The sequence below is a fragment of the Drosophila rhopaloa genome, unplaced genomic scaffold (genome assembly GCF_018152115.1).
Source record: "Drosophila rhopaloa isolate 14029-0021.01 unplaced genomic scaffold, ASM1815211v1 contig_3, whole genome shotgun sequence".
Taxonomy (NCBI): Eukaryota; Metazoa; Arthropoda; class Insecta; order Diptera; family Drosophilidae; genus Drosophila; species Drosophila rhopaloa.
The window spans coordinates 10,055,393-10,072,809 of NW_025335123.1; the positions used below are offsets into that span (position 1 = coordinate 10,055,393).

At 44.2% G+C, this 17,417-nt stretch overlaps 2 protein-coding genes across 2 annotated transcripts; one reads left to right on the forward strand and one right to left on the reverse strand.

Moving 5' to 3' along the window:
* Positions 1 to 570: 570 nt before the first annotated feature.
* On the reverse strand, positions 571 to 8,764 carry LOC108049825 (cholecystokinin receptor type A). The gene is made up of 5 exons (XM_017131154.1): positions 7,898 to 8,764; positions 1,739 to 1,939; positions 1,383 to 1,676; positions 1,149 to 1,323; positions 571 to 1,084 (listed from the first exon to the last, which is right to left on the reverse strand). The coding sequence occupies exons 1-5, from the start codon at positions 8,487 to 8,489 to the stop codon at positions 571 to 573; spliced, it is 1,776 nt and encodes a 591-aa protein (XP_016986643.1). The 5' UTR covers positions 8,490 to 8,764.
* A 2,335-nt stretch (positions 8,765 to 11,099) lies between these two features.
* On the forward strand, positions 11,100 to 17,168 carry LOC108049881 (coactosin-like protein). The gene is made up of 3 exons (XM_017131265.2): positions 11,100 to 11,462; positions 16,522 to 16,845; positions 16,902 to 17,168. Exons 1-3 carry the CDS (start codon positions 11,412 to 11,414, stop codon positions 17,016 to 17,018), a joined length of 492 nt encoding a protein of 163 aa, XP_016986754.1. The 5' UTR covers positions 11,100 to 11,411; the 3' UTR covers positions 17,019 to 17,168.
* The last annotated feature ends 249 nt before the right edge of the window (positions 17,169 to 17,417 follow it).

Consider the following 17,417-nt stretch of genomic DNA (forward strand, 5'->3'; position numbering starts at 1 on the left):
GTAATTTCACTTAAAAATAATCATTATGACCCTCTTTTTTTTTTATTTTGGTCAGGGTGCAGAGGCGTTGGTCCTTAATTGTCGACTCAGTTGCTGTGTGAGGACTCGGAAAGGCGTCCAACCGAGACCACCTCATGCAGGACAGCTCCATAATGACGAGCGGACATAAGCGGCTTTTGCTCAACTTTACTTGCCGCCCCAGGCTGCAATTAAAATTCACACTCGGGGCCCTATGAAATGTGGGCGAAGGCAGCGGGAAAAGCACGCTGAGTGGAGTGGATGGCACAGCCATGGAGCGAGGTCCAATTAACTTCTGGATACCCGAACCCCGAGGACACTCCAATCTCAACCAGCGAAACTGCATAAGTTTTACTCCGTTTATTTGCGGCAACCTTAGGAAGTTCAATTGAAACACCGATAGACTAGTTTACGAGTACGATCATAATCACAAGTAGGTAAAAAAAATACGAGTGCATGCTCCCCTAAAGCACACCCATCGTCTATGGTACATATTTACAACGATTCCTGGTGATGATCCTGGAGTGAATCGCGGGGGCAGTCCCTTGCAGCTTACAGCTGCGGACTTTCGGTGGCGGCGGCGGTGGCGCCACTGGTGTGCACCACCGAATTGAGGAGATCGTGGCGCGACCTGGTCCGCCAGGTGCCCGTGCCCATGGCCAGGCCGGGATTGAGACTGATGTTGGTGGCGTTCGGATAGGCGACTCCGCCCGGACCCGCCTGGCTGGCGGAGAGTCCTCCAGCGAAGCCACCACCTCCTCCTGCTCCTCCGCCTCCTCCTCCGCGGCGCCAGGGCAGACCCTTGAAGGTGTCCACAAAGGCGCGCCGGAAGCTGGCGTTCATGAAGCAATAGGTGATCGGATTGCAGCAGCTGGAGGAGTAGGCCAGCAGCTGCAGGAAACTGATGGCCGTGTAGTCCACGTACTGGTACATCACCGGGCCAATCAGCATGGTCATCGTGTTGATCACGTACAGTGGCGTCCAGCAGATGAAGAACTCCAGGACCAGGACGAACAGCATCTTGACCACCCGCTTCTTGCTCTCCAGGGTCTTGGCCTCGTTGGATCTGCGGAAGGGAGAAGGGAGTGGCATTGGCAGTCCGGGATCAGGTTGGATCCAGGCTCTCCTACCTGCGAAGGGCTGCATCGTGGACGCGAATGCTCGGCGAGGAGGTCTTGGCCAGCGTCACCGTGGTCGTGGTGGTGGTGGTGATCACAGTTGGAACCGCCGCTCTTGTTGTCGTCAATGTTGTCGTTGTTGAATTCGTAGATCCCTCTGCGTTCCCATTGTTGTTGTTACTACTCTCTGTTTTGGGTAGTGGGTTTAAAAGGAGGAAAGTCCACGGATAATCCCCAGTGACCTACCATTATAGACTGCGGTGGCGGTCAGGACGAGGATGCAGTTGCTGCTGCCGCTTGGGCCCGGAGTGGGTCCACCTCCTCCCCCACTTCCAGCCACTGATCCCGCGGACACCGGAGCCGACTGCTGCAGAATCCGGCCGCTGTCCTTGGCCATGCCCACGTAGAGGGTGCGCGTGATCAGGATGTAGGCCACGCAGAGCACCAGCAGCGGCAGGAGGAGCAGCAGGACGTCCAGCAGGATGGTGTAGAAGAGCTCGTATCCCTGGTCCGGCCAGGTTTCGCGGCACTTGCAGTAGCCTGTGGGTGGAAGACACACATCAATTGGACTCCCAACAAGGGGATGCCCGGGATGTGCTCACCTGGTCGACTGGTGGGTAGCAATTGACTGAAGACCGCTATGGGCGTCATGCACAGGATGCCGCCCAACCAGATGAACCCGATGATCTTGTAGGCGTGGCTGATCGTCTGCCAGGATCGCGAGCGGAGTGGATGGCAGATGGCGTAGTAGCGCTCGCAGGATATGGCCACCAAGGTCCAGGAGGAAACGGCCACCGAGGCAGCTGAAAAGGCACGGGAAAGGGATAAGGGATACAGGATAATATATATACAGAGAGCCTTCAAGGAACTCCACAGCCCCACTACCGACTTGCAGAAATGTGTCGCGACGCTTCGTGTTAAATCGACTTCATTAGAAAGTCCTTTTTGCCCGCACTCGTTGCATTTTAATTACACAATTTGCATATTAAAACCAGACAAGCTCCCACTCCACACTTTCTTTGGATTATTCTTCGCCAGAATGTGGCAAACAGTACACGATGCAATTTGCAGAAACTGCAATTAAACAATTCCCTCGGCACTCTGTTTCTTTCTGCCCAGTCTCCTTTTCGTTTCCTGCCGCCTGCCATATAAACCTATTAGAGGATTCCCTATCAAAAGGAATTTACACCCACACTCTACATTCCCCTGGGTGCGATTTCAACTGACAAGTATCGATGGTATGATACATACACAACTGCGGTTGTATATGGGAATGCGATAAGTTGAATCCTAAAGATAGGTACTCGAAAACGCAGAAAGTTAAACCTCAACAAAGCTAACTTAAGGTTAAAGTTTAAAAGGCTACTATGAAACAAATGTTGTATTTTATTAAGATGGTTTGGAATTTGTTTTTTCTGTATTCGAATGGGAAGTTATTATATTTTTTTAATTAGAAAATGTCCCTCAATATTTAGCTAAAGTCCCCCTTTTACATTTTAACTACAGAGATCACAGCTTTATCTTGGATTTAGTATTCGTATTTGTTAATTAAAAAGTCAAGGTCTGAATTTTAAAAATAAAAATCGTAAAGGGCTTTTGAATATCGGGAAATGAAATTTCATTGAATCCTCTTTTCCACTCAACTAAGGTCCACCCCAAAGTGCCTTGACACGACTGGCTCGCGACGTCGTTGTGCTAACCCCCTGAAATTGCAGTTTACTTTCGATAGACGTCGGTGTGTAAAGCCCTAAGCCAGAAATACCAGGGAAATGCATGCCCAGACTTAAAACAAACACCACCATTTCCATTTGGTTTCTGGTCAACTTTAAGGCTTTTCTGCTAAGCATTTTGATTGATTTGCCGCGAAACGTCTCGCCAACTAAATCATTTCGAGATGCCAATACAATCCGTAAGAGCTTTGCGTGTGCTGGCATACTTTACATACCCCATCACCAGCCCCTTACACAATCCACCACCCCCTCCGCCCCTATTTTGTTCGTAATTCAATTGGCAAATGCAAAACTGACGGCAAATGACGAACCCAAATTGAATTCGATGCCACCCCCGTTTACGTCCAAGCTGTTTTTCTTTTGGCAACTGATTGAATTTGATTTGTGCGGAGAGCGGGCAGCACGCCTTTAAGGCCAAAAAAGGACATGGATGAGGAGGAGAAGCATGAGGAGAAAGATGTAACACGAGAGGACCAGACGTGTTGAGCATATTACGCATACGACACGCAGTCCTCGAGCCCCGCATAAATATGCGACTCTGACAGGCCGGAATTTACAAGCGTCAGTTGGGTGATAAAATTTGATTGCCGCAAATAAAAGGAGCACACTCAGCAAAAAGTAAAGATATACTTCTGTCTTCATTTCTGGTAAGTATTCATTCAATACGTTTTTTCCTTCTTTAACAAAGCCATTTTCCTTATCAAAGAAGAAAAAAGGCTAGAGCTACATGGACTTAACATTGTATTAGTAAATCTTGATATTCTGCGCTTATACCCTCTGACCTATGCACTTCAACCAGCTGCGGAAAAAACTTGACATTAACTCGACAGAAATAAGAACAGATAATTGAAGCTTAGAGAATTTCTCAAAGATAATAATGTAACCAAATTGTCTACTATTTTTCCTTTGAAGAGGCAAAATTCGTAGCTGAGAAACTTAAAAACAGTACACTTTTATACCCTTGCAGAGGGTATTATAATTTCAATCAAAAGTTTGCAACGCAGAGAAGGAGACATTTCCGACCCTATAAAGTATATATGTATATTTTTGATTAAATATTATGGAATTTCGGTTTTCATTAAATTAAAATCGGCCAACAAAATCATATAGCTGCCATAGAAACTATGGCAAAATGCAGCCGAAAATCGACATAGCTTCATTGTTTTTAGTAATATAGATTATATATATATATAATATAGTCGATTTGTAATAACTGCAAGGATTTATAAACTTCCGCTTACCGAAGTCCTTCCTTTGTTGTTAAATATAAATTAAACTTGTATGAGGAAATTGTACACTTTAAGATAAATTTTTTTCGGTGCGCAAGAACATTGACATTAACCACAAAACGACCGCAAAATGTTGCTTTGACCAGGTATTGTAGTGGAGTAAATACACTCGTACGTTTATGGTGCTCTGGCGGAGAAGAGGATTGCGTGTACTTGTCGCTCGAAAGGAAGCTGGTTCAGTGATTATGGCTGCAGGGAATCCACTTTCCTGGATCGCCTGTCGCTCAACTTAGCAGATTGAGTGCTCCACAGATGATGAAACAAATTGCCCAAATCCTCGCACAACAACTGAAATCGCCTAGGTAAATCAAAAACTCTCAGGGTTGTTTCCCAGGCAAGTCCTTAAATTAGTTTTTCGTCATTTCAAATGACTGACAACTAAGTGCGTTCTCTGATGGAGGAGTGACTGGGCGGAAAAAACTTCAGAACCGGTGGTGTCAACAGAGACTTCGACATGTGACATGACCACACTCTAGCCGAAAAGTGAATGCTTGCTCGGATCATGGTGTTTAAATACAAATTTCCCTTGCAAATTGTGCACGCTGTCGGCGAATTCAAAAAGTATGCTTGTATTCATTTCAATATCCATGGTAACAAACAACAAGTTGGGGGCGAAACTCATTTAAATTCAATGATTCGGGCTGCTCTCGAATGCATTCGTTATAATGCTGGGATTTCCAAACGCGAGTTGGGGGGGGAGGGTGTGGTCTTAAATCTTAAAAGCCTGCCAATTGAAAAGTTTGGCGGAAAAACGAAATCAGAGTTTGCCCAAAATTCTATTTAAGTTGAAAGAGAAACAAAGTTGCTAAAACGCCCGTCGCTTCCTTTTTATTGAATTAAGTACTCCAAAGTGGCTAGGTGGTTGGGCGCCAACTTAGCTAAGTTATCCTGGGGGTGAACCCCCCCACCACCACCACCTATCCCATCCCATCCCAATCCCCACATGTCTGGAGCAGAATAAGCCGAGCGAGCATCTCAGTGATATTAATATTGTTTTCAAGTGATTCATTCTGAATCTTTGCCGCTCTGCGGGCCACTTCACGTGCACAAGGCATGCGGGCCCAATGAAAGTTCCTGCCGTAGCCAAATGTGCATTAATTAAAAAACTTCATGCTTTACCAATCCCAAAGGCAGCAGCAAAGTTTTCCTAACAAATCCGTTGAAAGCGACAAAGTTTGGGGCACTACGTTTTGGGCATAGCCATGTCCAAAGGGAGTTTTCTCCTTGGAAACAGTACTCAATCTTTAGCTTGATAACAACAATTAGCAGAGGAGAAAGAGAGCTGGCCGTTGGCTAAAAACTCATCATGCAAATGGGGCACGCTGGCCAGGATTTCAAAGGCCACCACCCCCATTTTTTTCTGCCCAGCAAACACTTAACCCGGACAGGTGGCTTCTGAAAGTCCACTATTTTCGTACATACTATATGTGCGTTTAAACAAGACACTTTTTGCCTTTCATACAATATGTACAGTTTACGCAGCCTAAACCGGATTCCAAGGATAAAAAATAAAAAGAACAACGAGCAGCGGCTGAATTGGTTTTTGCGCTTAACATTAAATTTGACTCCGTGCCCCGGATGAAATGAACGTTGGCCAGCCAGTGTCCTTTTTTGGGGCTCCACCCCCAATCTGAAACAATATGTGCACACCCTGCCGATCGCACTTGAAACAGCAAAAGGTCCTGGCCAAAAGTCGAACTTCAACTCGTTAAAGTATTTTCAGATTTTATTGCTACTGACAACTGTTCCAAAAAGTGCCGTCAACTAAGTTAATCGAAAATCAGGAGAATGAAAGGGAGGAAAATTACATAGTTCTGCAAAAAATAAGGAAAATATTTTAATGGAAAAAAAAAAACTTTTATTCATTTCAAACTCTTATTTAAGAAAGTTAATAGGTTTTGTATCGAAATCTACTATGATTAATTAATTATTATTATTTAAATTTTGTTGGTATATTTTAAAGAATTTATTATTAGTGCTTATAAAATTATCGTTATGAAGCCAATATAATTAAGTTATATTATACTTGATAAATGTTTTTTCTGGAAATCTACAATCATTTTAGTATTTTCTATATTATAAAACACTAAAAATCTGTTAATTAAATAAGCGTTTTGAGGCAATTTTTGCAATATTACACTATATTGTATATATGTATACAAGTAGGCTTAAATTAAAGCAACTTGGTTGAATGTAATTTGGTGAATCATAATTTTTGAAAAGATCAATGGTTGCTAGGCACAAAATGAAAGTATGTGAGGAAGGAAAGCATAATTTAAAAAATAAAAAACTGGCAGCACTGGATGCGGAGCTGACCTTCTGCCGATGGGACATTGTCTTACCAGTCCACCAGGTACGTTGACTCTTAAGCACCGCAATTTGAGAAAAAGTCCGGAACGGTGACGCCCACGCATCGTTTGCGGCCCAATGACTCTCGTTCACTGAGTGCCCCACATGTCCCAAGGGCACTGGGTGCCATTAGGATACTGTGTTGTGTTGTCTTGGGTTGTGTTGTGTACTGTTCCGTTCTGTTATGTTTAACCTGTAATTGCATACCCTTTTTCCGCGACCCCTGTGTCACCGTTGCTGCACGTTGCATGTTCCCCAGTGGGAACACCCACCCCCCCTCCATGGTGGTTATGGAAATGGTTATTTAATTTCCAGTCTGTGACGGGGATTGGGAACAAAAGTATGCAATGCTTTTTGCACACGCACACCCGCCTTAAATTGCGCAGCCAAGTATGCTACATTTTTTGTGTTCCATAGTTGCCTTTCCTATGCGAGATCCATATCCCATCCATCCATTCTGCTCACTCATCCCAGTGAGGAGCAGGATTACATCCAGCTCGCTCGGAACTTTTCGCGTTACGCAATGGTCCACAATTTCTTGTTTGCAGTGCGTAAGTAAAATTTTCGTGGTCCGAAGTCCTAAGATACACACATATATATTATATATATATATATATGTATGTATATATATGAAGAGGCTTTGTTGCTAATGCGTCTTACACATAAACAATGAGGAACTGCCCCGCGGTGTTGAAAGTCCATTTAATTGTCTGTTGCCTCTCAATGACGCCTCCATCTACAAAAAATATCCAGCTGCAAATGTCCTTTTAATCGCGCCAAACTGTGGTCCTGACAAAGTCTTTGATATGAAGTTATGTTATGGCCGTATTCTGCTTTGGCTGCCAAAGAATCATGTCCTGTCCTGTCCGCACTCCGTCTTTAATAAGTCCCAATATTATGATTTGAATTTATGTAGGGAATGAGCGTTTCTAAGCCCGGCAACATGCGACACGCACAAGTTTATACAATAGGCTACCAAAAAAAAAAAGGGGTAACCAGAGGCAATGGAAGCAATGACAATGTGTGCCCACCTCCTCTCCAACTTGTTGTTTCCTCGTGGATTTTATGAGCATTCCCTAGGACAGAGCCAATAAAACGATACACATGCGACGATAATCGTAAAAAATTATTTTAATACTCCCACTTACATGAACCTCCCCAAGAAAAAATAATAAAACAACAAAAACCAGGAGTCCCCCAATTCAGCCATCTACTCACATGCGACATAAAAAGGACTCTCAACTTATGCATTAGTAATTCCAGCTAATTGAAGATAATAATTGGGCCATCTAAGCTAATATTAGGGGGCTCCAGAGGGACTGGCCGTTACATAAGCCAAGCGGTTAGGGAGCCCACAAAACGTTTAACGCTGGCGGGGATTGGGATTACTCACCTTGCGAGAACTGGAAGAGCTTGCAGAGGAACTCGCCGAAGATGAAGTGGCGCAGCAGGGTGCCCACCAGGGTCACCGGCATGCAGAGCACGCCCAGCAGCATGTCCGAGATGGCCAGGTTGAGCAGGAAAACGTTGGTAATGGTGCGCATGCGACGGTTCTGGACCAGAGTGGAGATTACCAGCAGGTTGCCCAGGACCGCGAACAGTAGGATCACACTGTAGCTGGGGATCAGCCAGACGGGCATCTCCGTGGTGCTGGATGCCGCGCTGGAGCCGGAACTCGGACTGGGACTTGGACTTGGACCGTAACTGGAACTGGTGCCGAAGGATACGTAGGCCGCCTCGGTGGCCAGGTCGTTTTCCAGTTGCTGGGTGACCAAGAAGTCGTCGGCGTAGCTAGTGCTATTGCTGCCACTGCCCCCCAAGGAGGCACTGGAGCCATAGCCAGACCCGGTATCGTTGTACGGACCCACGGTGAGGGACACTATGTGACCCGCCGCACTGGGCGCATTGGCATAGTAGTCGAGGAGCGCCCGGTACGCAGCCGCCATGGCCTGGTCGACCTGGTCCCCCTCCTCGTAGTTGAACATCCCGGAATTGGGAACTGGGAACCGGGAACCGGGAGCCGTAACCCCTGGCAATCACTATCCCCTGGTCATATTCCGCGTTGGGTCACCAGAAAAAAAAAAACGAAAAACGACAAGAAAAAAATATATGCACCAAATACAGTCACACAATTACAGTTGAAACGGCGACGCTTGCGCGCAGTCTGGCGGGGATTGCTCCGAGGACTCTGAGGAATCGGGGGACACGAGGAGGCGGCTGGCAGGAGATGGCTCGCCTGCTACCGTTGCGAGGAACGCGTCGTGGGCAACTGACGACTGGCGACTGGCGAGCGCCTCCGCAGCCTTCTGCATTGGGGCATCTGCTGCCCCAACATGTTGCGTGGGCGACGCCGAGCGGCGCAAACTCACCAAACTCGGCAACTTGTGGCCAGCAGCATGTTGCCGGGCAGCTCGCGTGCTCCTGATTGGGACAAATTAGCCAGCGGAGCCACTGCGTCCCAGCCCACGCTCCAGCAAATCATTGAATCAGTCGCATTCCTAAGGCAGTTAAGTCTAAGAAAACAGCAGGCACTCCACTTTCCCCCAGATAACGCGGCTTGCTATTTGCACAAATGTTCTTTGCTAATTCCATGGGCTGCATGTGGGGGTTCATAATTCGCTTTGCAGTTTAACGCTTACCTCCGAAAGTCTCGACTTCTTGTTAGTAATCTTATTGTCCGGTAATCCTTACTCCTCATACCCTTACAGTGTTTTCATTTGTAGTGATTTATTGGTACTTCTGCAAAAATCAACATTAAAAGTTCGATCTTGTTGGTCAATTGTCTTTGAAAAATGTGGTAAACAATTAGGTTTTGATGTCACACGATTTATTCGAATTTTCAATGACGCCTTATAAAATTTTCGAAAAATTGGTTTGCAGAAAAATGTAAACAAAACTGCACTTCCAAGCTCATAACTTGTCTTACAGACATCCGATTTTAATGAGGCATACCTAAATTTGATTGTGGTTAAATTCCCAAAAAATCTGTGTTTCCACTTTTGTTTTTATTTTTGGGTCGATTTTTCATCATTTTAAGCAATTTCCAAATTTTCGAAAAATGGCTTAGCAGAAAAGTGACTTAAATCCAGAACTTCCAAGCCCATAACTTTTCTTACAGACATACGATTTCAAAGTGGCATACTTCAAAATGATTGTGATTTGATTTCCTAAGAATCTGTGTTTTTAGTTTAATTTTTTTTTTTTGGGTCGATTATTCGTCATTTTAATTTTCGAAAAATGGGCTTGCAGAAAAGTTACCTAAAACCTGCACTTCTTAGGCCATAACTTTTCATACAGACATCGGATTTCAAAGTGGCATACCTTAAAATGATTGTGACTCAATTCTCTAAAAATCTGTGTTTCCACATTTTTTTTTATTTTTGGGTCGATTTTTCATCATTTTAAGCAATGTAACCCCTTTCCAAATTTTCGAAAAATGGGTTTACAGAAAAGTTACCTAAGTCCTGCACTTCTTAGCCCATAACTTTTCTTACAGACATCCGATTTCAAAGTGGCATACTTTAAAATGATTGTGACTCAATTCTCTAAAAATCTGTGTTTCCACATTTTTTTTTTATTTTTGGGTCGATTTTTCATCATTTTAAGCAATGTAACCCCTTTCCAAATTTTCGAAAAATGGGTTTGCAGAAAAGTTACCTAAGTCCTGCACTTCTTAGCCCATAACTTTTCTTACAGACATCCGATTTCAAAGTGGCATACTTTAAAATGATTGTGACTCAATTCTCTAAAAATCTGTGTTTCCACATTTTTTTTTTATTTTTGGGTCGATTTTTCATCATTTTAAGCAATGTAACCCCTTTCCAAATTTTCGAAAAATGGGTTTGCAAAAAAGTGACCTAAAACCTTCACTTCTAAACCCATAACTTGTCTTACAGACATCCGATTGCAAAGTGGTATACTTTAAAATGATTGTGGTTAAATTCTCTAAAAATCTTGGCTTCTATTTTTGGGTTTATTTTTCGTATTTGCCGAAAAGTGTCCAAAACTGTATTCTAAGCCCATAACTTTTCTCACAGAAATCCGATTTCAAAGTGGCATACTTTTAAATGACTGTGGTTTAATTCTCGAAAAATCGTCGTTGAAATATTGGTTTTTATTTGTAGGTAAATTGTTCGTAATTTTTATGATGGTGAACCCCTTTCCAAATTTAAAAACAAATGACATTGCAGAAAAGTGTCCAGAGCTAGTGACTTCAGTCTCTAAAAAACTGCGTTTCAGTTGTTCGGTTTTGGTGACCCCTAGCCATGAATTAAAATGATATCATACCCAAATTTCTCTGTGTGTATGCACAAAACACTAGCCAACTATCTGGCTTGTTTTGGTGATCGCGGATACCCTGCACTGAAAATGAAACTGAAAATAAAGCCAAATGCGGCGACGGCGTCGCAGCTCGCCCCCTCTCACTTGCTCCCCATGCAGCTGTCTCTGTCGCGCCCGCTGGATTCTTATCAGCTGCCATGGGGCCTCTGCCCGGCCGCTGCCAGCGCTCCTCCTCTCGCTCGCACCCACGGCGACTGCGCCGCCGACTTCGGCGGTCGGCACTTCGTTGGAGTTGCAGACGCCGGCACCGCCGCATTCGTGAGATACAACTCGTGGTGGTCGGACGAAGTTCAGCGGCTGCTCTGATATCTAGAACTGTGCTGGTTCCGTTTCCCCCCCGTCTTTGTGCTTGTTTTTTTGTTTTTTGGCGTTGTGTATTTTTGTTTCCGTTGTCTTGTCACTTTGCCACTTTGTCACCTCTCCGCCGGACTACTACAACTCCGTTCCCGCCGACAGTCGCAGCAGCCTCTTTCCGATCCGAAGATCTAAGAGCATCCCAGATCCACATCCACACCGACATCCACATCTACATCCAGAACACCGAACTCAGAACCCAGAGCACCAGCATGTCGGACGGCATCGAGGTCGAGCAAATGGTGGAGAGCAAGCCGAGGAGGGTGAGTAGTGGGGTGGGCATGGGTCCTGCTCCAGGGTCCACGAAATGTGTGTGTATACAGGCAGGGGACGACCGAAAATTAAGAATTATAAAAGATTGGATGGGGCAGCCAGAGAGCCACGGAGAGCAGACCAGAGACATCTCTTTGAATGCACACAAATAAAAATGTTATAAGATGGGAAGAACCATTTTTGATTTTGTCTCACATTTAAATATCTACCTTTTTTAAACTGAAAAAAATATTCAAATTCAATTATCGGCAGTGAGATTAAGCTATTATTTCCAACTTAAAACGTATACAAAAAAATTGCAATGACCAGCGGTGGGATTGAACTCAGGCTTTGGGATAATAAATTATCTAGATCACTTTAAACTTAAATAATAATAAAAATTGAAAGACCAGCGATGGGATTGAGCTCGGGCGTTAGCCTCGAAAATGCATCAAAATCATATGGCAACCTTTTTTTCCCTGTGTATAGACAGACTGGAGTTGCTGGAGCCCAGGCGTGTGTGTATCTCTCTCTGGGCATGCGTGAGTGTCTGTAAATAACTCTGACATTGGCTCGCCGGCAACTCCACAAGAACCGGCCCAGAGGAGCAGGGCCAGGGGCGGGGGCACGAGGGGCAGGAGGTGCAGGAGGGACAGGAGGGACAGGAGGGGCTGGGTTTCTCGAGGCATCATCTCAACTTAAAAACTGCGGGGGCGGATGCAGATGCAGATTGCGGGGGCGACTCCGACGCCTTCCACGCACTCGATGCATATCAAGTTCAAGTGCGTTAGTCGGTGCACTTGTTCGCCGACACCATCGATACCCAGCAAAGATGCCCTGTGGTTTATGCGGCCGCTCCGTCTCCCTGGCAAACACGTATACTTTTCCCCAGATTACGGTTGTTTAGCTCGGCCGGCAAATCAGCCAGGGAACTAAGACCGTAATAGGAACGAAGAAAAAAGTTGCAGCGCTTTATCTTTGCGTTTCACCTGATCTGGCAAATTCATGTGACTTTATGTGCACTTCAGTTCGGTTCATAAACCTAATCTCTGGTTATGGGTTAGTCAGAGCTGGTTGGGCAAATAAATAACACCATTGGTTTTGGGGTTTCGTGGGCAGTAGGATTTGAAGTTGGCGAAATAGCAATACAGTGGTTCCACACCCTCGAATGTTGTGCGACAAGCGCTTCCTGGCGCGCCAATTTTGGTCATCCACTCTCCGAGTCGTCGTCACCTTCGGCCGGTATGAATCACGCACTCAGATCCCCCTCCTCCAATCCGAAACTCTCTCCTCTCTCCCCCCTGCTTTTTTTCTTTTTTAAAATCCAGCGACTGGGGCGTGAGCAGCGACAAAACAGTTTGCTCCTTTGTTTCCTGCGTTGTGGAGAGGCGAATCAGAAACAGAAACTGAAACTACAACAAAAAGAATAAAAAATAAAAAATAAAAAGAACACCCGCAGCAGCAGCAGGCATTGACATATCGGCGGTCCCAGACCCGGAGCAAGTACGTCATTGCGACTGCGCCGCGACAACTGGCAATTTGTCACTACATCGTTTTCGTTTTCGTTTATTTTTTTTTAATTTTTTCATTTTAGCCTGTCCAAGGCGAAGCGGTTAATAACCGATTCAAAGCCATTTATTCGTTATTTTCTAATTACCCCTTTTGATTAAAAGGCATCTGTGAGTCAGTCGTCGTTTGCCTGCATCGGGTCACTTTTCCCCTTCAGAACATCCCGCATTATGCAGATACTGTATCTGCTTTATTTCCTCCTTTTGTTGCCCCTGATTCAATCGCATTATTTGGAATTTTTCCTGTCTCTTATCTGAAATTCATTAGTCAACATAAAACAATTTCATTCCACATGTGCAATGTACATAACGAAAACGAATAAAACACGAAGTAAGCAGCAGTGAAGACCAATCGAATGCTCTAACTTTGATGGTTCATACTTCATAATTTCCTTTATTTTCTTTATGAGCTCATTGCATATCGACAATCATAGTTATTTTGACATATTACCGCACGATATTATGATATATTACGCACATCGAAAAAGATAGCGCAATAGCGTAGATAAAGCTGGTTGACTTCTCAATCCTAAGATATTTATTTTGATGTTGACTTTGACTATAAATATGCATTGAATCATTCCTAAGATTATCAATTTGATTTCCTGTGATTTTCTGTTGTATTAACAATAGCTCACTGCAATATTTGTTATGCATTTCGCAGAACTGTGATACCTTCAACAAGGGTATCAACATTTGAGTTACATGGCAAATCAGTTTTGAGCACCTGGCGCGGATTCAGTTTCGTTTTCGTTTGCAATTTTTATTTTAGCAGTAGTAGTATGCTTGGTTACGTTTAGCTGCAGTTTTAGCCATGTTGATGCTCCGTAGCCCCACTCATTGCCAGTATTACAGGCGGCTGATATTGATAGATATTGAAATAAATATATGTATAAGCAGTAAGCAATGCAATGCACTGTATGGATGCACATATGGGCATATATGGCTCATTACGTAGCTATCGGACATGGTCGCATGCCATTTCAGTCGATCGAGCTGCCTGGCAGATGGCTTTCCTGCTGCGAAGGTGGCAAATAAGTTGGATAGAACGCATCGGCTTGGAATATAATTATTTATCATATAATATTTAAAAAAACAAATACGATTTCCTGGCACTGGGCGACTGCTTATCGCTCTTAATATAAATCTCTAGTAGAGTGTGTCATGACACTGGTTTTCCTTGGAACTAGTCCCTTTTAACTATGATGAACAAACCCAATTTCTAATGACTAAGCGCCAACCTCTAGTGGATTTTTATGGTGTGTAAAATTGAAACAGTCAAACGACCGAGCCCCAGAGATTATTGCCAGATTGGGGATGGCTCGATTTACATGACCAAGTGGGTGGGTCCAATAACTTTCCGTAATAAATCAATTTGGAGTAGTGTCTTCCCTTATCAGAAATTGCCCCAACTCCGGAGGAGGGGCTATCCTAGGCCTATCCGGGCGGATCTTTGGGGGTGCAGTCGAGTCCGACGGACTGGTGTGATCTAATTTGTCGTGTTTGTCATTGTGCCAGAGGGAGATAACATATGGCGGTACTGTGTGGTGCGCCCGTTATCGGGCTTATCGGCTGGAAACTTAATTTCAGCTAATTTTAGCCAACAAATTGGCTCACGTACAACGAACAAACGGGCCACAGGAGCACCTACATATCTCCTATCTGATTTTTGGTTTGGGGGGAAATTTTGGGTTTTCACTCAGTCGGTCGGTCATTTGCTGCAACGGTTTCTTCTTCGCCGGCCATCCGCTCTTTTTTATAATTTTTTTTTTGGCACAGTTCGCGTCCGCATCATTTTTGACTAATTAATTCAGAGCCACGAAACGGGAGCTTCCGAGCTGTTACACAGTTCTATGTGTATATAGATATAGATATAGATATAGCCAAGTTCTCACCGAGAGCGATGCGTTGTGAAAGTCGTCGCACGAATCTTCATCTTTGGGTTTAATTGTTTGCCTTTTGATATTTTCGGCAGTCGTCGCTTTTCTAATTGATTTTTCTCACCAGACGCCGTACTCTCCGGTCATTGAACGCATTATGGAGCGGGCTCCAACCCGATCTCTATCTGTATTTCCATCTGTATCTGTATCTGTATTTCTATTTGTATCTCCATCTGAATCTGTATCTGTATCTGTATCTCTGGTCCAGCTTCAATGTCTATTTCTGTTTGTGTTTCGCGGTTCCTGGCTTCAAGCCCCAGTTATGGCAGCATTCTCTTTGTTTGTTGTCATCCCGTTCCGAAACAAAGTCACTTATCAAATCTCTGACCTGCTTTCTGTCGGCTACTGATTGAAAATTGTCACGCCTAAATTGCTTTTAATACAGCGATCCGCTTAAGACAATAAGATGACGAAAGCATTGGGCACTGCACTTCGTGGAAAGAGGGGCGTTCTCCGATCCATCTGTAGGTTCATTATATTGTATCAAGGGCATCGATCCCTCTCCACGCTTTCCAAGTTACAAAGCTGGGCCTAAGCGCTGTATTATCTTTTGTAGACTCTTTGTAGACGAACAGCAAAAGTATTGATGTTTTTCAATGATTGCATTTCTTCATTTCAAACAAAATGCATCTTAATAAAAGTACAAAATAGATAGGGTACTTAATTATAAAAACTGTTTTTAATAAAAGAGCAAGTTAAAAACTATCTTTACTTTTTAGTCGATTGATAGGAATTTGATCATTTATTTCGTTTTCCAAAAATCAGCATTGAATGTTTAAGAACATCTTATAAGCCATTTCAAGTAAATTTAAATATCAATGAAATAGAAAAAAACACTTTCCTGGGTTTTGAACCGGAACCCTCATAATTTTGGGACATGTGCAACGTTACCCTTCCGATATGATTATCAAAAACGTTGGAACAATATAACATGCGGGTATCCATTTGAAATTGATCTTATCATTATAAATCCACAGTAACGAGCCCTTTCCAATCGTGTTAAAAAATATATACTAACTCACTAATTGGGAACGGCTGGGTAGATTTGAATCCAATTTTGTTTCACTTGTTTGTAATTGCCAGAAGGTTTTTACGAAAGAAAATTGTTAGCTTAACATATACTATATGTGAGTTGCTACATTTTTAAAATACTAAAAGCCCAACAAATTGCTTTCCGTGAATCTCTATGTACATAATGCAAGTGGGCGATGCATTGGCGTGCTCTCTTTTTGGCCGTTTTGTGGTTGCCTGACACGGAAACGAATCGAAATGAATTGAATAAAATATAAGATATTAAATCGAAAGCGAAAGCGAAAGCCCCCAGATCGGATCTGACTCATGTATGGAGGCGTCGAGAGCACTTGGCCGCCGGTTGAGTACACAAAACACATTCATGGTCGCTCATTATCGCTGGCCAAGACACGATGGGTGATGGCGATGGTGATTCGCTTGGACGGAGCGAGGCGGACGTGGAACGCTTGACCAGGGCGTCCACTTCCGTCTGGGAGATGGGGATCCTGTTAGCCCTCTTATAACCCATCCACTTCCTTCTCTGCCCGCAGATGCCGCTGGCCACGTCGCTGGAGAAGGACTCGATCCGCGAGGCCTACGAGGATGTGCGCTCTGATCTCACGGACACCGAGTGGGCGGTGTTCAAGTTCGACGGTGCCCAGATCATCGTCCATGGACGCGGCCAGTGCTTCGAGGAGTTCCGGCAGCAGTTCGGGGATTCGGAACGCGCCTTCGGCTACATACGCATCCAGATGGGCGACGAGATGTCCAAGCGCAAGAAGTTCATCTTCCTGACGTGGATCGGCCAGGAGGTGGGCGTCATCCAGCGGGCCAAGATGTCCACGGACAAGGCGCTGATCAAGGATGTGCTGAACGTGAGTAGCTAGAGAATCCATCCGTGGACGTAAGCTAATCCCGTATTCCCTTGCAGAACTTCGCCGTGGAACTGCAGGCAGGCGTGGAGGCCGAGCTGGACATCGAGCTCTTCCGGGAGGCGTTGAATCGCGCCGGCGGTGCCAACTACGGCACGGGCATCCGGGATAACTAAGTGGCCGTCAAGTTACTTTATATAATTTTTTTTTTTGCATCTCTCAACCGCTTACCAAACTGATCCTTTCTCCTTAATTATTATGAATTAATTTTATGAAATTTAAAAACTGTACATTTATGTAATATTATACAAGCAATTGTAACATTACGTCCCTCTCTTACTTACTTTAAATCAATGCTGATTTTGGCACTGGGAAGAATGGTATAAGTAGAAGAAGTGTGAAGGAAAGCACGAATTCCCTTAAGAATGCCTTAACTTAACTTTTTAAATCATTGTCTGTTAAATTTCTAAACCTTCGATTTCGTAAGCGATATTATTCAATATATGCTAGCTTTACGCATAAAAATTCAGTAGATAGAAAACCAGTTCTGCTCGGAAACCCTCAGTTCAGTAGTA